The following is a 23,860-nucleotide window of genomic DNA, read 5'->3' on the forward strand; positions in this document are numbered from 1 at the left end:
TGCCACTGCACTCCAGCCTGGGTAACAGGGCAAGACTCTATCTCAAAAAAAAAAAAAAAAAAAAAAGGTAAACCGATAATTTTTAGTGATATGTAAGAAGCAAAAACACATAAGGAATAGTTTGGTTCCTTTTTTAATGCAACTTGAAAGAAAGAAAAAGAAATGGATACATGCAATGGATTCTTTAAAACCCAGGTTTCCTGAGAAAAAGCTTTGATACGTATTCTGCATCCAACATAATACTTACTAGATCTAGTGCGGAGCCTCCACCAAGATATTCCATTATTATCCATAATTTTGTATCCTGTAAAACAAAAAAAAGATGAGAATCATTTTCAAAATGAATCCAGGAAAATTTTTTTTAATAATCAAAGGGTATTTTTCACAATTATATTGAAACTAGAAAGTTTTACAAACATGTACCAGCACGGGAAGTGTGTCAAAGTGAGAACTGTGCAGGGACCCCCAGAGTGCAGGGACACCCCCATCATGCTCTGGGAGGGAGCTGTGGGGTGTGCTCGGGGCCCACACCTGACTCCAGGGCTCCAGGGCGTGCATTCCACCCACTGCCCCAGGATCTCAGAAAGCAGACTGGGTGTTTCCATTTTTAGGCCACTTCACTGGGGGATCCTCAGGCACAGTGAGAGCTGAGAACTTGCAGCCACTTGAGGCAGTGGTGTCACACACATCGGGAGAGCAGTGCCAAGGCAAGACCCTCTCCTCTTCCTCCCTCCTGCAGCACTGAGCCGCCCCTGTGCCCCCCACCCCCCACGGTGTGTCTCCAGGTCCCTGTGAGTGGAGGGGCCGCCTAGCATGGCCTCTGACTCACTTGCCTGTTTGGCAGAAGGGCAGCCAATTCTAGCACCTCCCAAAGCTGCCACACTCTCCCCTCAGGGAGCTTTCCAGAAAAGCAGGTCTGTCCTAACATGCATGTCTGTGTCCTCTCAAGGCCCCGGCTCTCACGGTCCCCAGCTCTGCGCCTGCCTTCCCTGTGGTCTCTCTTCAAGCTACTCAGCCCTCATGACTTGCAGAGTTCTCTTTTTAAAACCACAAATCCCAAAGTGCTACTCCCTGGAAAACAAGCCCGCAAACCTGCCCGCCCTCCTTGGGGAGCCAGGCAGTGCAGGGCACGGGGCAGCCTGGGCAGGGTCTGGATCCCGACTCCCACTTCACGACCTAGGGGCCCGGGCAGCTGTCTCCTGAGCTTCTGCACGAGGCCTTGGCCAAGAGCCTGGCCACGGCGAGCAGCCAAGAACCCACGGCTGGCACGGGACGCCACCGCCAGAGTGCGGGTTCACAGTGGGTTCACGGGGTTCAGACGTCAGCCTGCTCCGCTGCTGACTCAGGACTCGGTGGTGGCTTTTGCACACATGGAGAAAAAAAAAAGAAGAAACCTTTTTTAAGGCTCTTTGGTCCCTTTGGGAGAGCACTGAGTCCGGCTCTTAGAACACCCAAGGAAGACCCCTCAGTTCGCCCCTGACTCCAGGTCTCACTACGCTGACTCCAAATGAGCTCACCCTTTGAGAACACGTCCCAACTTCCCAGGCCTTTTTGCTTTTGGAGGTTCTGCAAGTCAGGAAAATGCTTCACTTGTCTTCCCTCCCCACGCCCTGGGCAAACTTTACTTTTATTATCTATTGCTCTGATTTTCATTTCAGGTTTACTTCTCTGCATTTTCCACTTAACAGCAAACTCAAGTGCCCAGGGACAGCGCTGGTGTGCTCAAGTGCCCAGGGACAGTGCTGGTGTGCTCGAGCTCAGTAAATGTTAACTGTGGACCCTGTGACCAAGGAAGAGTAACTCGTGTTGACTCTAGGGAGGCGCTAATGGTAAGATGCACTGCATTTATAAAATACATTCCTCTCACAATTCAAACTAAATCCTGCCACCTGGAGTTGATTCTAAGTCCAAATAAACAGCCCAAGTTTTAATGTATGTCGAACGCTTTTCAAGCGTTTAAATGCCCTTGAGTGCTAAGATAATAAAGACAACTTCAGTCTTGACTGGACAAGTGCGGAAACCTCGAATGATGTGTCTGACACCCAACTCAGAGGGACAGGCATGTCGCTCATTCAATAACCATCCAGTCACGGGCACCTGCCTTGAGGAGGCTTGGTGATCCCAGGTTCTGATTTCAGGGAAGCTTCCATCATCAAGAGTGTCCTTCAGCACACCTTCATCTCACACACACGCTCACCTGCAGGCTTCCACAATGCTTGCTCCTGGGGAATGGGCATGCCACAGTAAGCTCTTCCAGGAAAACACCAGTATCTTTCTAGATGGCAAAGGAAATCTAAATCGCTTTTCCCTAAGAGAGCTGGGAACTCTGACGTTTCTACTCCCACTCCCTTTTTAATAGCTGCTGTTTAACTGGTTTCACTGGCTCCCATCCCTTCTATTTTCTGGGCATTAAGTCTGCTCACAGCAAGGCGAGCTCCCAGCAGGGAGGTAATCTCCCCGCCTCTTCTCCCACTGTAGCCAGCTGTGCAATATGACACCCTGGGAAACAATCTTTTGCTGACTTAGGGGACTGAGGGTCACCAGGCAGCTTCCTGGAGCAGCAAGGCACAAGTGACCACCCCCTCGTCCTTCTGCACTTCCAAAGCTCCGCCCTCCTCAGTTCGCTGCTGCTCTCAATCTGACCACAAAGGTAGGTCACCACTTGCCAAGCAAACAAGATAAGCTTCACCTGGCTACCTTCTCCTTTTAAGGAGCCCTAGCAAGACACCTCAACCAAGTTTTCTGTGTCACCCTGATCCTTCTGGGGATGTGCAAGCAACAACAGAACATCCAGAAGCTCTCCACCCAGAGCAAACCCCGCCTCAGGACCAAGGCCGCCTCCTTCCTGGAGAGGAAGATGGAGAAAAAACACAGCCTTCCCGCTTCCCTCCAACTCATTCCTGGTAGCAGACGCGCTGGGTGGCAAGGCTACCCAGACACAAGGCTCACCAGAGGGCACTGAGGAAACCAGCTCAAGTCCTTATTGAGGTCACTGCGTCTCAAATACCCGGGCTGCGCCTGTGACTCACACACCAGCACCAACAACCAGGGGGTGGGATATTGCATCAGGAAAAGTTCCACTCTGGGTGGAACCTGCTTTTCAACCTCATTGGGGGTGTCACCGCCCAGTGGGTTCACCTTGCCCGCTGCCTAGACAGAGCCGATTCATCAAGACAGGGGAACTGCAGTTGAGAAAGAGTAATCATGCAGAGCCAGCTGTGCAGGAGACCAGAGTTTTATTATTACTGAAATCAGTCTCTCCGAGCATTCGGGGAGAATTTTTAAGGATAAGCTGGTGGGGTGGGGGAAGCCAGTGAGCCAGAAGTGCTGATTGGTAAGAGATGAAATCATGGGGAGTCAAAGCTGTCTTCTTGTGCTCAGTCAGTTCCTGGGTGGGGGCCACAAGATCAGATGAACCAGTTTATTGATCTGAGTGGGGCCAGCTGATCCATCAAGTGCAGGGCCTGCAAAATATCTCAGGCACTGATCTTAGGAGCAGTTTAGAGTGGGTCAGAATCTTGTAGCCCCAAACTGCCTGACTCCTAAGCCATAATTTCTAATCTTGTGGCTAATGTTAGTCCTACAAAAGCAATCTAGTCCCCAGGCAAGAAGGAGGTCTGCTTTGGCAAAGGGCTGTTACCGCCTTTGTTTAAACTGTAAGTTTCTCCCAAAGTTAAGTCAGCCTGTGCCCAGGAATGAACAAGGACAGCTTGGAGGTTAGAAAGATGGAATCAGTTAAGTTCGATCTCTTTAGTCTCAGTCATCATTTTGCGAAGGCGGTTTCAGGTGTGCAAGCATTCCAGCCGCCGAAGGTCGGCCCGGGGGACCGGATGGAGCCCGCTAGACACAGGCAGCAGCTGCACCACCGCCTGGCATTTCTGGGGCTCTCTTCCTGTGCTCTATGCACCAGCCATTAACAGAGGAGGACCCTAACACCCAACGCCAGCCACTAAGACAGCAGCTTTCCCCTCCTTCCCACAGAAATGGGAGGAAGCGGAAGAGGAGCAGGGACAGGAACACATGGACTCAGGGAGGGGAACATCACACACTGGGGCCTGTCGGAGGGTGGTGGGCTAGGGGAGGGACAGCATTAGGAGAAATACCTAATGTAGATGACGGGTTGATGGGTGCAGCAAACCACCATGGCACATCTATACCTATGTAATAAACCTGCACGTTCTGCACATGTACCCCAGAACTTAAAAGTATTAAAAAAAAAAAAAAAAAAGTAAAGAAAGAAAAAGGGGACAGAGTGAAGGCCGGGTCTCAGTCTTCTGGTGCCCATACATGTGGGCCGCACTCACGCCACACCTCTGCAGCACTGCACTGGGAAGGTAGGACAACAGTCAACATGGGTGCCAGAAGAGGGCCCTGAAATGTGCCTCCGACAAGATCCCAAAGAATCGTTTCTACCACCACCAATCCTAAGGAAGAAACCTTCAAAGGCGAACACACGGATAAGCTTGGGAAAGCAAGAGACAGGCTTTGGGGGCTGCAGGCAAGGCTCTCCTTTACAGCCACACCAGGGGTCCTCCACCCCAGCACTGACTTTTGGGGCTGCTCAGCTCTGCTGCAGGCCTCCCCATGCACTGCACGGTGTTCAGCAGCACCCCTGGCTCTGTCCACTAGATGCCGGTGACACACCCCAGGTTCTGATAACTGAAAATGTCTCCAAACATTGTCAGTGTCCCCCAGAAGGCAAAATCACCCAACAGAGAACCGCTGAACTACACCCACGATGGACACTGACAAATCTGACATGGTTCCTGACCAGAAGCACTGTTCAGCCATTCTTCCTCGTCTTGGCTTACACACTGAAACTCCTGCAGCAGGAAGACCAGCTCTTACCAGGAGACATCAGGCAGGTCATTTAAACCCTCTAAATTCTTCATCCACAACAAGATGGGAATCAGATCGGTGCTTCCAACCTCACAGTTCCAAGTGACAATTAAATGAGTTCAAGAGTGGGAAAGCACTTGGCAAAGTTCATGGTGCTCAACAGATGCAAAGTGCTATCAGCTTTATCAACATCATCACCCAGAAATGCCTCTGAATAACCTGGTAAAACCAAAAGGGCCCAATTAACAATTCTAAGTAGTTTCTAAGCAAAATGAAGCCTGGTACAATGATTCATGTATTCTGCACCAGAAGCCTCGTGGCAGGAGCGTCTGAGTGGCAGCCTGTTCTCTGGGAAGGACCCAGCTCTGTCCTGCAGATGTGGAACCACTGTCCTCATAAAACCTTCCAAACCATGACTTCTGAGGCACTCATTCCCCAAGAAAAATAAACCAGCAGGCTTCTCAACACAATGATGACTTTAATCGAAATAATTTCATGTTTTTTCAACAACCTCAAATAACCTAAGTTATGAATGACCTCGTGATACAATTTTCTCATCAGGGAAATAAAAGTATTCATTTAATTAATAAATTCAGGAGTCAAAATTTAAAAGGTGCCAAAGTATATACAGTGAGAAGTCTCCCTCCCACCCTGGGCCCCCATTACCCAGCAAACCAACCCTCCCTGCCCCAGCAAGTCATCACGACATCTAATGTAACCTCAGAGAAAAATAGTTATGCACATACGAGCAAATACCTACAAAACTTTACCCCCCTTTTACCCAAACGGTGGCATTCTACACACACTGTTGTTTACCTTGCTTTTTACCTAAAGTTTCTTAAAGAGCAGTCCATATGTAAAGGACTTCCTCATTTTTTTAACCATAATTAGCCCATGCCTTATTGAGCTCACATTGTTTCCATTTTTTGCTCTGACGGCCCAGGTGTCAAGGAAGAGCTGTACATTTGTCAGTTTTGCTGGGTCCTGGAAGCAGACCTGCTGGGTGAAGGGACTCCAGCTGAATTTTTAACAGATACTGACAAGTGACCCTCCAAAGAGGCTGTCCCATATATGGCCTCAGCAGTGTCTGAGGGTGCTAATTTCCCCCCTTTCCCATGCCACAGTGTCATCAAGTTTTATTTTATTATTATTTTTTGGTCATTTTTATGGACTGAATTGTGCTTCCCTCTCCCACACACCCACGATTCACATGTTGGAGTCCCAATTCCCAACACTGCAGAATGTGACTCTTTAAAGAGGTGACTGAGTTGCAATGAGCTCATTAGGGTGGGCCCTGATCCAATACGGCTGGTGTCATAAAAAGAGATGAGAACACACACACACACACACACACACACACACACACACACACGGGAAGACCACATGAGCACACAGGGAGAAGACGGTCATCCACAAGCCAAGGGGAGAGGCCTCCCAAGAAACCACCCTACCAACACCTTTCCAGGTTTGTTAGCAAACGAATTCCTGCTGAAGCCTCCCAGTCTGCGTTACTTCGTTCTGGCAGCCCCAGCAAATTAAGCCAGTTATTCATTCATACACAAAGGATGCTTCAGGGAAGTTTTATTTATCTTTCTCCTATTGTAAGGCTGAACATCTTTATATATTGACGAGTCATGCATATTTTCTTTCCTGTGAGCTGTGTATATCCTTTGTCCATTTTTCTATTGGGTTACTGACCTTTTTTTTAAAGTAGGAGTTTTTAACATATTGGGAAAATTCGCCTTCTGTAATAGGAGCTGCAAACACTAGCTTTTGCTTCTGGTAATTTTTGCTTACAGAAATTAATTTAATATAGACATACTATCAATAACCATAGCACTTCCAGGCAAACTTGCCCCGAAGTATTTGGAAGTGCCTCCTAAGAACCCGGAATCATTGACGGGAACCAGGGCCCCCACATTAACAACTCTCACAGGAGCTTGGCAGAGGTCACACGAACCCACCAAGGTTAAAAAAAAAAGACAAACGAGAAAGGGCAGATGCTACACAGCTAACAGTGAAGATTTTAAAACAGGAATTCGAAACTGCAACTCTGCTCTGCACCTGAAATGCCCTTGGCAGCCTCCACATTTCACCAGCTGTAACCAAAGGCCAAGACCAAGAGGTATAAACAATACAGCGGGCTTTATTAAAATCACACGGGGTCACAGACTTCCTTAAGAGCGTGAGTTTTTGTAAAAGGTACCTTTCCGCGCAGATGACGCATGTGGCCTCAAAGCCTTAAGGCCTGGTTTGCATCCAGGCTCAGGCCAGCTCTGATGGCAACTACAACAAGGCCTCGCCTATGAGCCTCCACTTCCCACTTGCCCCCGGGACTGTGCATGCTCCTCAGACGGGCTTCGATGATGATGAAGTGAGGCCGTGTACACAGCAAGACTCATCAACTTGAACCACTCTAACTGTGTTAACTCCACAGTGTCCTCTGTCTGAACTGCAGGCTTGCGAACCCGGGAGAAATCCAAGCCTGTTGCCCATTTTACCTTCAGAGCAGCCCCTGACCATCTTCAAAGTGCAGGAACCATTCCTGAGCTGGAAAAGCTTATGTGGTTGTTCCTCAGGCTCACAGACGCTAGGATTTCTTAACTGATTCATCTAACACATAACATACCTACTAGGTACCCAGGGTGGCTGAGGGGGAACGCAGAGTGAGTAACACCCTGGCTCTGGCTTTCAGAAAAGTGGGCAAATAATTAACATCAGACAGCCAGTGGCAGATGCCACAAAAGACAGGGAATGCCTGGTTGCTCACGAAGGTCCGTCTAACCTCCAGGAGGGAGGCGGCACCTGAGCTGCTCCCTGAAGGGCTGTGACCTGCCAGCCTGGGGCAGGAGGTGTGTTTCTCATAGGCTCAGGTGGAGAAGACCAGCAGAAGGTGAGGAAAAATCCTGTTCGCAGAGGGCAGCTAGGAATGAGAGGGACACCCTTGAAGCCAGCTGACGGTGTTCAAAGTTAATTTAATAAGCAATGGGAAGTCAGCGAAACTTCTGCCAATAGAACAAATGACCAGCCACTGCCTACAACAAATACATGAGGAGAAAAGGAAAGTAAGAGCGAAGAGAAAAGCAAAGTAAGAGCAATGAGAAAATCAAAGCAGAAGGTCAGGGAAAGGCCCAGAACGGTTCTAGAAGTGGCACTGATGAGCACCCACAGTGGACAGGCATGGAAAGAAGAGAAGCCAGAAGCCAAGATGGTGTCCTCCTCTGCACCCAAGACAGCCAGCTCTGCCAGGACAAACAGCAACAGCGGGTAGGTAAGGGAGGGAGTGGAGTTGGGTGCCTGCATTTCTGTGACATTGAGGAAACATTCTGGTGGGATATTCAGCAAGCCAGCTGCTTCCTTTGCTGGCTCCTGTGTGCACAGATATAAACCTTTTTCTCTCATTAATATGTCACTTATCAGTTTAATCTGCAGGCCCCAAATGCTGAACCTAACATAGAGAAAAAGAGTTTTTCCTTCCTGACAAGTGAACTATTGCCAAATTTTTAACTCAAAGGGTATGTTGATCATATGCAAGCCACCCTAGGTAAATAAAGTCCAGCCCTATCACTTATTATCTTTAGTTAATAAGAGGACCCTATATTCACTGGAGAACATTACATCCTGTGGGTCACTCTTCCCATGTACTACCCTAGTTCCAAACTGCATTTTGAACTCTTACATTATTTCAGCAACACAATTAAAGGGGTGGGGGCAGGACATACAATGCTAAGTTGGACTAACGTCCAGGGTCAAAGCTTCCATGTGATGAATGTGGAGTAAAGGCGCCGGCCTTCCATTCTCCCAGGTGATCATTATTAGAAAAGAACCAACCAGCAGTGACAGTTTCCAGTGTTGGAGAAAACCCGGATTGGACAATGTGGAAGGAAGGCCTCATCCTCCCTTGTGTTCGCAAACAAAAACGTCCAACTTAGGCACACAGCAGCTCAACGTCTCCAACCCACTCCCACAGGGAAGGCAGCCTACATTAAAAAAAAAAAAAAACAGAACACTGGAGTTTCTGTAGCAAATCATGTCACTACTGATTGCCTACTAACCTGAGGAGGCTTCCCACAGTGAAGGAGAGGCTGGATGGAGAATGAGAAGTGTTCTCTGGAGAAAACGACAGAGAGCTGCAAAGATGCATGGGGACCAGCCCAGCACAGAAAGCCGGGGAGCTGTCAGGCTAGGGTGGAGAGGGAAGCACTGGTTGTCCTTCCCTTTCAGATGCCAGGCACTGCGCTGGGTGCCTGGCGTACATCATGTCACCAGTCCTCACCAGTTCCCGTGAGCTGGCGGTACAGCTAGCCCCCTTACAGAAGAATGCAGGAGCCCACCGGACCTGCACCCCTTCTCATCTCCCTGCGAGCAATGCCTTCTCTGCTGACCCTAAACTAATGTCCAAGTTCCCAACAGGTGGCTTAGTCACTATTTTTAGGTATGAGCATGGGGTAGGGGGAGATCACTGCTGATTAGGAAAGGAGGGGGGAGGGAGACCCCAGGCTTCGCTCTTCCAGAGGGCCCCAAATGCAGGAAGAAGTGCTTCAAAGCAAGGAACGTTTTCTTGTGCTGGCAACAAACGTTCACTGAGAGAAAGGCCGCTGTAACATCAACATCAACTTAAACATAGGGGTGCACGATAAAACCTGAAGTAACACAAAGAGGAACAAAACGAAGCAACTGAAAATTACTGGATCACATCCTCACATCAAAGAAAAAAATCTAAACCATCACTACAAGTTAGCTACAAATAATACTGGAAACACTGCAACACCAAAAGCTATACAACCCAGCCAAAGATTTATTTCAAGGAAACCCACAGCGTTACAAACATTCATTACTAAGCCAAAAAAAAATACTAAGTGTTCAATCCAAAAGTCTAAGAAGGAAAGCAAAGAACAGAATAAAGATACATGCATAATAAAAAATATTGGGATGAGAAATGAATCCAATCATTTTTAAAATAGATAACTTCCAGTTACTATAACCAAGGAAAAAATAGATAACACATCCATTTGCAATAGAGCAATAAAAGGACAGGAAAAAAATTTTAATACAAATAAAACACATGGCAAAATTTTACAATAGTAAATTTGAACATACAGAATTAGACAATTTCAATAATTAATAAAATTTACTCAAAAAAGAATAAAAACTATAGGCAGAAAAGGGTGGGTGAAGAAATAGATCAATTCACCTCCTTTAAAGTGCGTGTGTGTGTGTGTGTGTGTGTGTGTGTAAACAAATCAACAGATCGCAAGAGGCTCAAATGGTTTTGCCCTTGAATAATTCCAAAACGTGAAGGAACTGGTAATTTTAGCAACTCCTTCAGGGCACAGTATTTTTTAAGGGCATCACAACATAATGCCACAATCAAGAAGGAAGAGAAGGAGGAAGAGGTTCCTATTAAGTAAGGATGAGAACTCCTAGGAAGTGGGAGGGTGCAGTTCTATGTGTGAAGAGTGAAGCCCTTTCTGCGATAGGAGGCTGTAGTCTAGTGAGAGGGGCTGGCCCAAAGAGGGCCCTTTCTAGGGGAGGAAAAAAGGGTGCTTTTGGAAATGAGTATGTGATGTATGAGAGTCTCCGGGTATTTAAATCTTTTTCAGCTCTTTTTCTCGAATACCACCGGCCCACCCCTAGCAATCCTCAGGATTCGCTCCGCACAGCCCACCCCCAGGTGGGCAGGATGCAGGCTTTTCAGGAGGCTTGAGCTGGGAAAGCAGGAAAGCCACACTCTCCTTCACGCGGGGTGGCCACAGGCTTCCTTAGGAAGAAAACAACCCCAGAATTTTTCTCTCCCTGGTCAAGAAGGGAGGATCCATACCACCATTTTATATTAGTACCATGGGGCAGCAACTCGTACTGTACTAAATATCTTCATGAAGAGAACTCCACTGGATTCTCCCAATCATCCTGTCCCCTTAGGTAATCAGCCTCTTCCCATTTTACAGATTAAGATGCCTGGTCACATGGCAAGGAAGGAGAGAAACTGGGACTCAAATCCAGATTTCCTGACATTGCATCAGATGCCTAAATAAGAACCACAAGAAAAAAAAATTCACAGACTATTAATTTCTAAAGGATTCCAGTAAGAAAAATACTTTCTGACTGTTCTTAACATTTAATTTTTAACTGATTTCCTTTTAGAAGCCAATGAACTCTAATCTGACTGTCCAAAAAGTACATCAATTTATGAAAACAATTGCCTGTAATTTGAAAGGTTTACGTGCCTCATTCCATCATGCAAGGTTTAAGAACTCCTGATCCCCTTTAATAAACTGGAAAGAACACTGGGCATTCCCTAAAACATTCTTCTTGGGATTTATGTCACAGACCATCTCTTTTGGAAAGGGTTGCGTGTGTGCGTGTGCTTGCGCCCAATATGTACAGAGATGTTCCTCTTTTCCATAAACACAAACTTGACACATTAAATCTGCTAATGGGAAGTTTCTGTGCTTAAATTCTAGCAGATACTAAGAGGAATAAAAACATTCTGCTTAAACTTAAGGATGCTTACAAAGCAATCAGGGAAATACAACTACAAATAACCTAAATCTGAGGGGAAAGAAAAGAAACAACAAAGAGAAGCAGGAAAAAGTACCCTGGGAGGCAAGAAAGAGATTTTTTCTTTCCTCCCCATCCATCTTCATTAAAGAGCAAACATCACAGTAAATGATCATCAACTGCCAAGTCAGATAAGTTCCATGCCATCATCTTGCTATGAAGCTAGTAACGTGTTCTTTCTGCAAAAGTGGAGTATTTCTAATAATTACAATATTGTTCCGCTAGATGACAATCTTAATGTCAATATGTAACATGTTACAAATATCAATGAAAACCAAAAACAGTGATTTTTTATGACTTGGCATTAATTCTTTCAAGACCCAGCCAAAAGAGACCAAACAAGACCAAGTCAGAAAGTATGTCTGAGAAAGAATAAAGACTTAACGGTATTCTGCAAAAAAAAAAAATTTTTTTTTTTTTTTTTTTTTTGAGAGGGAGTCTCGCTCCGTCGCCCAGGCTGGAGTGCAGTGGTGCGATCTTGGCTCACTGTAAGCTCCGCCTCCCGGGTTCATGCCATTCTCCTGCCTCAGCCTCCTGAGTAGCTGGAACTACAGGCGCCCGCCACCATGCCCGGGTAATTTTTTGTATTTTTAGTACAGATGGGGTTTCACCATGTTAACCAGGATGGTCTTGATCTCCTGACCTCGTGATCCGCCCGCCTCGGCCTCCTAAAGGGTAAAATTTTTAAGAAGTGCCTCGGCCGGGCACGGTGGCTCAAGCCTGTAATCCCAGCACGTTGGGAGGCCGAGGCAGGTGGATCACGAGGTCAGGAGATCGAGTCCATCCTGGCTAACACAGTGAAACCCCATCTCTACTAAAAATTCAAAAATTAGCCGGGCGTAGTGGCGGGCACCTGTAGTCCCAGCTACTCAGGAGGCTGAGGCAGGAGAATGGCGTGGACCCAGGAGGCAGAGCTTGCAGTGAGCCGAGACTGCACCACTGCACTCCAGCCTGGGTGACAGAGCCAGACTCGTCTCAAAAAAAAAAGAAGTGCCTCTAACAGTATTATAAGGAAAAATTATGGAATGAGCTGGTTCACAAACAGCAAATGCTGTATTTCAAATGCATGTGTGACAAATTCATATTTATATTTCCACTGCCATGTATGGAGTTTAACCCCAAGCTAAACAGCTTCCAAAGGAAGGGACTGTTCACTGTGGTTGTCTGTTCAACGCTTGATTGTCCTGAGGGATTTTTTTTCTAGTGTTGGAACCCTCTGGTTCTCTTCCCTCCTACCTTTTGCTACTTCATTTTTATTTTCTGCACAATCCTATTCCAGAAGGAACTGTCAGTTATGTAAATCAATGTGTTCTTGATTTATAATAAGTTTGTTAGCCGAGAGCTACTGAAACAGTCACACTGCACTAGGGTCAGACATGCAAATCCAAGGGCACCCGCACTGAGGCACCCCCGGGGCACAAACACCCAGCTAAAGGCCCAGGAGAAGGGTCTGCTACCCATGGAGGGGTGCAGAGACAGCTGCTCCTCGTCGCATCCAGCACAGAAGGCACCACCACCAACGCCTCGGTGAAGATGACCCTGTGGCAGCACATAAAACCCAGGCAACAGGATGGCGGGCTCCAAGAAACAGCCTCCCAGCTCCGTCTAGCACCCAGCAAACCAGGTCCGATGTCAGCAACAACCACGACAACTTGTTACTACCAGACAGGATTCAAGAAAGGGGCCTGGTTCCCGCAGCCCACTTTCCTTATTTTGAAGCAGGTGTCTTTATTTACTCAAATGCCTGGAAGTCATGCTGCCCTACAAGAACTGCTGAAGGAGAATTGATTTGCCTCCCTGGAAATAAGTCTCCTTTTATTACTTACCTGCAGTCCTTTATTCCATAATCTAATTAACATTTGTGATCTCTTGTATCATGCCACATTGTAGAAATTTACTCAGGAATATAGAAGTGTTAGAAAAGAAAGCATATGGCATAATTATTTTATTGAAATATATCAGATGTGTTTAGATACCCCAGACAAGAGGTTTAAATTTGCAGAATGTGCATATTGAGACAAAAAGAACTAAAAATGCCATTAATACTTATTTTAAATTATAGGTAACATTAGCCAGAAAACAGAGCTGAATTTCTTTTTGGAGAAGTAAAATATTTAGCCTAATTGGAATTTTAATTCCATTCAACTTTCTGGACAGAAAAAAACATAAAATGAAGCTGCCAAATGTCTTCGGGGGCTTTCTTCAGTTACACTAGGACAGTGTGTTCAGCAGAGAGAAAGGGATCATAGTCCCTGTCCTCGGACACATTTCAAAGCAGATCTTTTATATTATCTTCGGTACTAAGCCTACAATTTTTTCCCCATAATTGATTGCAAAATGAAATGTACGCCCTTGTGATTTCACAGCAAGATTTCCTTGCTGATTTGTTTCGTCCTTGCTGATGTGTTTAGTCCACCCAAAAGCAAATAGCTTTGCTTTTACCCACTACAGTCTGATACCACGGGCTCCATGGACCATTTCAATATTCCACAAAAGCTCAAGGGCAGATCCCTGCATACTAAAGATTTTTCTCAGAGAAAACAGATGTGCTTCTCCCTCTCCCAGAAGTTGCAGCTGTGCCAGACTGATCAGGGAGGCAGCCGATGACTTCCAAATGGCAAAGGAAGCCTTGGTGCCTGGCTGCCCTACACTCATGCGGGAGGGGACAAAGGTCTCCAGCTTCCCTGCGGGGAGCCATGGGTGGGATGATTTAAGCAGATGAGCAGACACTGATGCAGGGAAGTGAGGACTGTGTCAAGAGGCGGCAAGCATGCTCGTAAGAACCAGAGAATCCTCACGTTTGGAATAAACAAGTCAGATTTCCAACCCTTGGCGAGGCAGCAAAAGTGGAAGGGAGAATTGCCACAATCCAAACTGAAGTCACAAGGATAAAGATTTTGTTTATTGCTTAGAGGAAGGGAATTCTCATGGAAAAAAGAAGTCAACTCTGACTGCCCTACCACATCAAAGGAGGGCGTGAGGCTACTGCGCAAAGAAACAGAAGTCCCCAGCGTCACTGGGCCCCGGTGGGCTGTGGCTGCGCAACCAGAAACCAACGACCAGGGTAACTCAATGGCCACCAGACAGAAACCCTCCATGTCCCCAGGAAGGGCTCCTCTGGGTGTGTCCCCACACGAGATCAGCGATTTGGCTGTTCTCAAAGAACACTGTGCCCCCTCTTCAATGCAATAAAAATCCAACTTACCAACCTCTGGGGAAATTGCCACTAAAATGAGCTGCGCATGTGATCCTGTTTATAAAATGCTGCAGACTCTGCTTATTATATTTGCGCCACTTAAAGAGAATCACAAACCCAAAACCCATTCCTTTAGAGGGCAGAGTTGATTAATCGGAGCCAACAAATGGTGAAAACAGAAGTGGCATAGAAACAGGACAGACATTTGCAAGCAACTCTTAAATCAATTTTGTTTAAAATCACCAGCCAAAAACCTAAGAAAACAACGCAGAGAAGTCACAAAACAGACAGTGAAATGCGCAAGCCACATCATCTGCGGGTACACATCCTACTCTCCCCCTCCAAGTTTTAACATGCTGAGATTAGAGTAGGGCAGTGTTGGGACCCGCATTTCTAGGAGCAAGAAACCCATTTCCGATTCTGGCAGAGGCTAGGTGCCCAGCAGCCCCAGGGACAGGCACCCCTCAGCTGCCAGGCCCACTCTTCGGCACACCTCTTCTCTGGCCACCTCCCTGCCCGCGGCACAGTCATGCTTTCCTCACTGCCTTCCTCTGGGGTCTGCCTCAAAGCCACCCTCCCTGTGAGCTGCTCCCTGACCCCTCCACTGAGGGCTCCAGAAGCCCCACCCAAGCCTCCCTGTGCCCCAGTTTTCTCCGCAGCACTTATGAAGGTAGGACTAACCATGTATTTTAGGAATTGGTTTATGGTCTCTCACCACAAACTCCAGGCAGACTATGAACAAAATTTATAATGCACATTTCTTTTTCCCTGCCTGCCAGATCAAAAAGAGTAAGACACCAATGTTTCTGTTCCCTTGTTTTACCTTCCATGTCACAGATACAGTGATGATGCCCTAGTGAAAACCAGGACGCCATGAAAGAGAGGTCAGAACCTCTTGTCCCAATCTCACACTGCTTACCTCAAATGACCTGTCGTGCTCTTTGAGGAATTCAAGAGCTCCCAAAACAGAGGCGGCTCAGGAGACCTGGGCCCTGCTGGCAAAGCTCAGGAGGGCAGCTCCAGCCACTAACACAGATTCTGTGGACCACCCACACCCTGGCTCTGGACTTGCCCATTGGCTTGTCTCTCATTTAGATAAAAGAAGAGAAGGCGGCACCTTCCTCCCATCCCTGGCGCAGAGCTGGGTGGATACCAGGATGTATAGAGAAAACTGGCACAGCAATGGAAAAACAACAGGGCACAGCGTCCTGGGGACAGATGCTGTGAACTGAAACACTAACTCTCTAAATGAATCTATCCCTCAATTCACCAAGAAAGACCAAGTGGGACTGGCTGCACTCAGCAACTGAGCCACCAACTCACTTCAGGGAGTCCCAAGCCCACACCCCACTATACCTATTTTGGTACCAAGAGTGGTTCTAGAGGAACAAAGTCTTATGGATGCATTTTCTGAATTGGTTTTGGAGTTTCTGGAATTGGCTCTCTCATCTGATTGGATCTTAAGATGCTAATGATGTTGTGTCCAGTTAGCTGAGCACTGATGGTCTATCGTTTGAACTGTTGATAGAGATATGATAGACGTCTGCACTGGATACTCAAAAGACTTATAAGAAGGGTCTAAGTTAACTCTGTGTATGATCCCTTCCAACATCTTTGAAAAACTGAGAATATGATGTTGGTTGGTTGCTCCTAATGTCACTGGACAAAGTGGTGAAAGACTAGGATGAACTAAGGAATTCAAATGCTCAGCTCAAGCACTGCATCAAATCATCTAAGAGCAGCTAGGTGTGGCTGGAGGGAAAGTCTCTCCTCCTACAGTCACTGGGCTGAGATTGCTGAAAAGCAAAGCCAGGACCTCATCCTGTGATTGGTTGAATGACAAGTTACAAGTTGACCTCCCAGACTCATGGGGTGTCTGCTGGTAAAATGAGGGCATTGGTTGGGAAAGAATGGGATCCTGTAACTTGGGATGAGCCCCTAAATTCTGGTGAGTCTTCTCTGCAAGTGAAAGAGTGGTGTGTGAGGACCTCTAGGGCTGGACCTGGCTGCCCAAGGCCTGGAACTGAACACCTGGCTATCAGGTTAGATGGACATGAGAGAATGGTTTCTTTGTCCCTCCTCCCCTGCCGTCTCCCCACTGTACACCCTGCACAAGAATCCAGGAGGCATTACCTGCCCATGTCCTCCTGTCTGCAGACCCATGGAAGACACAGCAGGAGCCAGTGGGACAGAAAGGGAAGGGAAAACAGGACCGAGCCAGGCTGAGGCATCCCAGATGGCCACTGGGGAAAAATGTTCTGGTAACTCTGTCTCCAGATTTTCTGTCTCCAAGAAACCATTCATGATTCCATCCTCAACGGTTCCTTTGAAAACAGCTTCAGGCAGGCACGGTGGCTCATGCCTATAATCCCAGCACTTTGGGAGGCCGAAGCGGGTGGATCACTTGAGATCAGGTGCTTGAGACCAGCCTGGCCAACATGGCGAATCCCTGTCTTTACTAAAAATACAAAAATTAGCCAGCATAGTGGTGCAATCCCAGCTACTCGGGAGGCTGAGGCAGGAGAATCACTTGAACCCAGGAGGCGGACGTTGCAGGGAGCCGAGATTGTACCACTGCACTCCAGCCTGGGCAACAAAGCAAGACTCTATCTCAAAAAAAAAACCCAGCTTCAAGTAAGGGCCTAATGTTCTCCACACATTCACCCTTGCAAGGCATGAACACATTTCCCAGACACATGGCAGAGGGAATCCCGCACCTTGGGAATTTAAATCAGGTCAGTCGGGTGGGGATGCAGCACCTGCATTTTCACACCCTCCTGGTGTGTTCCCGCTTGGAGTGATTGCGTATGGAAGGAAGCACCCTCTCATCAATCCCTTGGAAAAGGTAACTTCTGACTAATTCACTGAGTCCTGGCTCATCAGCTGAAAGAACTCACTGATGGGGCAGGTGGAATGTGATGTTTCCATGGGGCATTTCAGGGGTGGAGTGCGTCATCGCTTCCCTGTGTGGATCTGAGAAGGAGAGGGGGCAGGCCAGGTGCAGAGACTGGAAACCCAGGCTTGGACTAGAAGAGTGTTCCAAGAGTAAGCAGGGAGCACTGATCAGTAGCCGAGGTAAGGAAGGACCAGCGGAAGCACTGGAAGCCCTGATCAGGAAAGACAAGGTCTTGCTGCCCAAAGCTGAGGGCAGAGGTCACTAGCCTGCCCACAGCTGCATTCCACACTCCCAACGGTAACTGACTTCTTAACTGAAAGGACTAAATGCAGGAGCGTGAGCCATACACACCTGAGGCAGAGAACATGAAAAACTGAGACAAAAAGATTTCAGGATAACACAGTGTTAATCAGAACCCTTTAATCCCCTCAATCTCTCAATCTGTTGCTGAAGATTTTAACCTACTGCAGGGTTCAGCTCCTGTGGTGTGCGTGCTAGTGTTACTTTGTGTTTCCTAAGGAACAGGACATTCACAAATACCTTGCAGCTTCTTTTCTCTCAAATCCCACTGCATCACTCAGAGAGCTATTTACTGGAAAACAAAACCATTTAAAACATTAATATGCTATTTCAGGAACTGCCTTTTATTTAATGCTTCATGGTCCTTTGTCACTTCATCTAGTTTTAAAAACAAACATTTTAAGAAATGCATTTCAACCACAGCAAATGAGCAGGAGGCCCACAGAAAGCTATTACTGACTGCACTCAGCATCTCTGGACTTAGTTCTTCACCACATTTCCTAAGGCCTCATCTTCCCAAGTGTGTTGGCTGGAGAAGCTATTTAAGAAGGCTCTGCCGTGTCTTGATATGGAATTGAAATTTACCATTCAGAGAGGGGAGGGGTGTCCCACAATTAAATACTGTCAGGAAATGCTGCATATTAAACCTCCCTTAGAGAGTCCCAAAAGCTCTGAGAATACTGTAACAGAAACCTGCTAAACCTGATGCATCCAAACTCAGACCAGGTGGCACCTACTAACATCTCAAAGAATGGGACTCCTATGGAAACGCTACCTTAGGTCAAACCTTCCCACCCCCACCCCCCACCACTCCCGTGACCATCGGCTCGCCAGTCAGTCTGAGACCCTTCTGCCATGCCTCCTCCCACACCTCGCCCCTTCCTTCCCCTCCCATCCTCCCCCAACCCGTCCACAAGCCCAACTATGACAATAATTAGATTTAGCACACAGACAAGTGCTGGGTAGGCCCAACTTAATAAAATACAGTGTAAGTGATGTTAGTGGCAAATTTCATGATTCCAGAGACCCAGGAGAACACTGGGATGCTCACACTTTTTAATGACACACCTAGACTTTTAAAGTCACACACCTCAATGTTCTTAAGTAGCCACATCTTTTCTTACTACATCTGATGAGTAAAACATGCGCGTCCATGTCACACTGGCCAACACACATTCAAGTTACTGTTTAAAACTTTGAAATGAGAATATAAGGGGGGAAAAAAAGGAAACCACAACAGAGGGTTCCAACAATATTTATATCACATTATTTTACACCTCTTATGTGTAGTTTCAAACTCTTTAGTCTATAATTAAGCAAAGTGACTAAAAACAATTCAGTTTTCAGGAACTGAAGTCGGGTTCGCTTGCACAGCCTCACTGCGGAGTCACAGAAGTGGCCTGTGGAGCTGAGAAACCCCAGGAGGGGAATCGCCCTGAACCTGCACACTCCCTCCTCACAGAGCTGTGGTGTGCTCCAGACAGGCACTGTGCAAGGCCCAATCCTCCTCTTCCTCGGCTAACCAGGGGTGGGGCGGGGGCCAGGAGGGCAGGGGCAGCGAGAGAGACTCCAGTAGAGAGCCCCAGGAACTGAGGAGGCTGCAACCTACCTATGTCAAAGTTTTAGAACATGAATTTTTCAAGTGAAAATTCTTATTTCCCCACCCCCCCAGTTTAAGAGCAGAAAACCACCTTATCTGAATAATAAACTACAAAAATTAGGTACATGATAGAATCAATTGGCAGAATACAATTCAAGATAGGTTATCTGTATCAAAACAGCTCATGTACCCCATAAATATATACACCTACTGTGTACCCACAAAAATTAAAAATAAAGTTTAAGTAAAAAATTTAAAAACAATAAAAAAATTTTAAAAAATAAAGTCAGTTATCTGACACTGGCCAATCCTCATGCATCATCTCTACGGTGAGATAAGCACGAAAAGCTGCTCCGCTAGCCCTGTCTGCTCTCCGACACGGCCCAAGGTCCCCATTTGGCTTTCCCCTGTTGCCCTATCAGTTTGGTGCCTTTATTAAGAAATTTTCCTAATATCTCCTTCTTAAATTTCCCCCAACTCCTCGCCCTCTATCCCAGGGTGCTGCTGCCGGAGGTTCTTGCAGAGTCCCCTATGCCATTGGAGGGTCCCCTCTTTAAGCTGCTGCCCCAGCTCTCCAACCCTAAGCCAGCAGAAAACTCTAAAAACTAATCCAAGAAGCTATTGCCCCATCTTACTCTGCCCCAACCCTGGCCTCTTGGCCTCTTGTCCTGAATGGTTCCCTGTCCTGTGTTCCCAAAGGACAACCCTGCCCTGATCATCCAAGCACTTACTCAGGGTGACATCTGCCTGGTTATTTGTCTCTCTCCCTCACTACACCAAAGAAGTTGTGGGTGCAGGGCCACATCTGCTATGTTCCTATCTGCGTTCCTGGCCCGAAGCAGAGCAGCTGGGTCCAGTAAACATAGGAATCAATGAGTTGATAAAAGATGGGGCAGGAGGAAAAGACTGACACCTTACTCTAGGTCTTAAAGCCCTAGAAACAGGGTCTTAGGATCAAGTGGGAACAAAGACCTTTGGAAACAAAATGACTTCCACAGTCATAATGCTATGATTTGAACGTGTCCCCCAAAATTCATGGGTTGGAAACTTAATCTCCAATGCCACAGGGTTAGGAGGTGGGGCCTTATAAGAGGTACTTGGGTCATAAGGACGGAGCCCTCATGAATGAATTAATGTGGTGACTTCAGGAACAGGTTTGTTATCGTGAGAGTGGGTCGTTATACAGCAAGTCCTGTCCCTGGTGCCTTTCTCCTTCGCACGAGCTTGCTTGCTCTTCCCACCACGTCATGACACAGCAAGAAAGCCCTCGCCAGATGCCAGTACCATGTTCTTGGCCTTTTCAGCCTCCAGAACTGTGAAAAATACATTTCCTTATAAATCACCCAGTCTATGGTAACTACCCAGTCTTTCTGTTATAACAACAGAAAGCTAAGACACAAAATATGCTACTAGAGGGAGAAGACAGCACTGGGAATCCTAATTTCTTTGGATATGTGAAATTCCATTTACAATTTTAAAAAGGAAACACCTGAGAGGACTACTACCTGTGAGGAAAGACAATTCAGATTTTCAGGTAATTAAGGGCTCACACATCCCATAATGAATATATTAGAAATACTTTCCATGTGTTTTTTTTTTTTTCAGTATGGTACAACTGACCACCAACCAGTTAAATGTGCTCTAGGGGCTCCAGGCATAAACTCAACTGCCAAACAAATACAGTTTTCAACAGGAGATCCCAATTTACCAAGAGAGTGTTTTTTAAAAAAACAAGTTAAAGATGAACACAACTCCGCACACTTGTAGCACATTCAGTAGAGTGTTATCCAACACTTACATGCACTCAAAGATGGCTGCAGACAGTCAGAGACTAAGAATGTGCCTGCCGCTCAGTCACCAGCCATGCCAACAGACCAGTTTTAATTTCCCAAATAGAAGATGAGGGCAGAAACCTGATTAAAACAAACAAAAAGTAATACCAAACTTGGTACATTACTAAACCAAGAGCTGAAGCTAGAATTCATTTGGTGACCTTGAGTTTATGACCTCCTGGCAGCAAGTGAAAGTTCATTGTTTATATGGCTGCCTCACATTAAAGTGGCTGCTGCTCATTCACACAGTCTCCAAAAGAAAGGGCAAGGGCAAGGACTGCGGACAGCTTCACGTTCCCCTTGGAAAGTCAGCACGCCAGTGGGAGACGTGGAAAGGAGAAGCACATGTAAGAACCAGGAATGACCTTTCTAATACAGCCACACTAGGCAGAGCCTTACAAGGGCACTGCTTCCAAGTGTGACTGTGAGCTTAAAATATCCTTAGAAGTCATAAAGATAATCTTAAAGGGTAGGAATAAGAGACAGAAAAAAGGTTAACATTGAAGATTTTTCCTTTTTTAAAACTGCACTAACTGTCATAAAGGAAATGTTCAGAGATGTGACTGCCCCCAAGAACATGCCATGACTCCCACTGACCACAGCAACCAGCCAGAACCACTGCAGCTGCCCTGCAGAGTCCAGCGTCTGTTGACAGAAGCCACCCACGCAGAATCTGCCTCCACCTCCTACACCTGCGATGGCCAAACACTCTCTCCTCATTACTGTCCCAGAGGGAGATGTGAAGTCTATGGAGAAGACAGAAAGATCACATTTGGGTTAAAATCGACTTCTCCCAGCAGCCATTCCTCAGCTTCCAAAGATATTTTTACTTTTAAACAGTAAAAGTGAAAGTTCATTCCTTGTTGATTTTCCCAAGCACACAAATGAAAATTTCTCTTCTCTCAACCCTGCAGCCTAACTTCTTAACTGAAGACAAAAAAAAAAAAAACTTTAAAACAACAAACACACACTTGTTCTGATATATCCATCCCTTTAATAATAAGAGAACAGAGCAGGAGAAAGTAGAGCTTCTGTCAACAACAGTCAAGCCTGTGCAAGGTTGCAATCCATTTTCCAGTCTGTAGCTTTGCTCTGGTAAAATGCAGATTTCTGGTCCACCATGCCTCTTCCCTGGGTCAGGATCTGGAATAATACCTTCTAGAAAAGTCAGAGCTTAGTCTCTCAAACACTAGCACCAGACTCAGGTCGTGGTGACCACCACAGTGGTTAACAGCAATCCCGCTGACAGTTTCTCCTTTAATGCAAGAAGGGAAATAGACTCTTTCAACTTGTCCCCAAATGACAACAGTGGTTCATGGTGAGAATGAAGCCTACTGTGTGGTGAGGAGCAGACACAAAGCTGTGGAGTCGTCGGTGACTATCTACACAGCACTATCTCAGGGGAACTCCCTGTCCTCAACCAGGAGGAAGCTGCTAGAGCTTGCTTTCTCTCCATTCATTTCTAAGCCCAGGAGAGGAAGGGCTATTTTTCACCTGAGGTCGCTGATCCCTACCCTTGGCTGGAAGCAGAGAAACAACAGCCTCCAGTACTCCATCCACATGTGCACAAGGTGTGGATGGAGGCAGGTTCGGGCTGATGAGGAAGGTGCACGTCTGTCTGGGCGACGCTGACAGAGCAGCTTACCTCCGTGGGAGTCTGTCGATGTCAGGGTCATGTGCCCACTGTCCACTGGGCTGCCATCCCTTTGAGGAGAGGGAGACACTGATGGGAACCAAAGGATCTTCTAAAGGCAAGTTCTTACCGCAAGCTGGCCCCAAGGTCCCTGTAATCAAAGAAATCATTGTGGTTTTGCATTTGGCATATTTATGCCCCCTTTCTTCTAGGGACAAGTCTGTCAGCCTCTGAACGGGATCTCAACTTTCAAAAGGAAAAGTGTCCGGAAACACAGATCCACCAAGGTATAAAGGAGATGAGAGAAAGGCTTCATGCCACACCTCAGTGTAGACAGCAAACATAATAGCAATTCATTCTCAAAAAAGAGCTGTAGATCCACTGCTACTTTTAACGAACCAATGTTTTCCACTAAACATTTCAACTTAAGCCAACTCCACCTCATCACACTTGTTGGAAATATATGATCAATAATGACTCCAAAATTCATGTGCTATACTACACCAGCCTTGGCTGGAAGCCAACAGCAGAAGCATGTATGTAAATGAAGACTGCAGATGATTAGCTTCTGTAAGCCCTGGTCTATAATCAACCTTGTCATTGACCTATCTCCACTGATTCCATTTACAATGACAGGGAAGAGTCATTAGACCCAATTGAAGCATATAATCGAAAGCCAATCTCATACCAAGCCAACCAAAAATAATCAAAATTCTGTAAACTAACTTGAGTACCTAATCTAGTGCAACAATGATTGGTCTCTTAACAGGTTTAGTAAATTTCTTTCAGCAATTCCATCTGCAGTGACCAACAGCCACCCAATGTCAAAACATCAACACTTTCTAACTAACTGCACAAAAGTATTTATGTATGTTCTATTATTTATCAACACATCATTTCCTTGAAAAAATCTGCTTTTCCCAGGACAAAGAAATGCCTGCAGATACCTGATCCTTGTCACTACAGAAATGTGAATAATGGAAATCAGAATACTGTTAACAGT

At 46.4% G+C, this 23,860-nt stretch overlaps 1 protein-coding gene across 4 annotated transcripts in view; it reads right to left on the reverse strand.

Moving 5' to 3' along the window:
- Positions 1-23,860, reverse strand: part of STK24 (serine/threonine kinase 24) — a 127,447-nt gene that overhangs the window by 30,805 nt on the left and 72,782 nt on the right. For all 4 annotated transcript variants that reach the window (XM_016925468.4, XM_016925464.4, XM_009427149.5 and 1 more), the window contains one exon: positions 248-304. In XM_016925468.4, the coding sequence (XP_016780957.1) occupies positions 248-304 (57 nt within the window). The remainder of the gene's footprint in view (positions 1-247; positions 305-23,860) is intronic.

Source organism: Pan troglodytes, chromosome 14 (genome assembly GCF_028858775.2).
Source record: "Pan troglodytes isolate AG18354 chromosome 14, NHGRI_mPanTro3-v2.0_pri, whole genome shotgun sequence".
NCBI classification, from domain to species: domain Eukaryota; kingdom Metazoa; phylum Chordata; class Mammalia; order Primates; family Hominidae; genus Pan; species Pan troglodytes.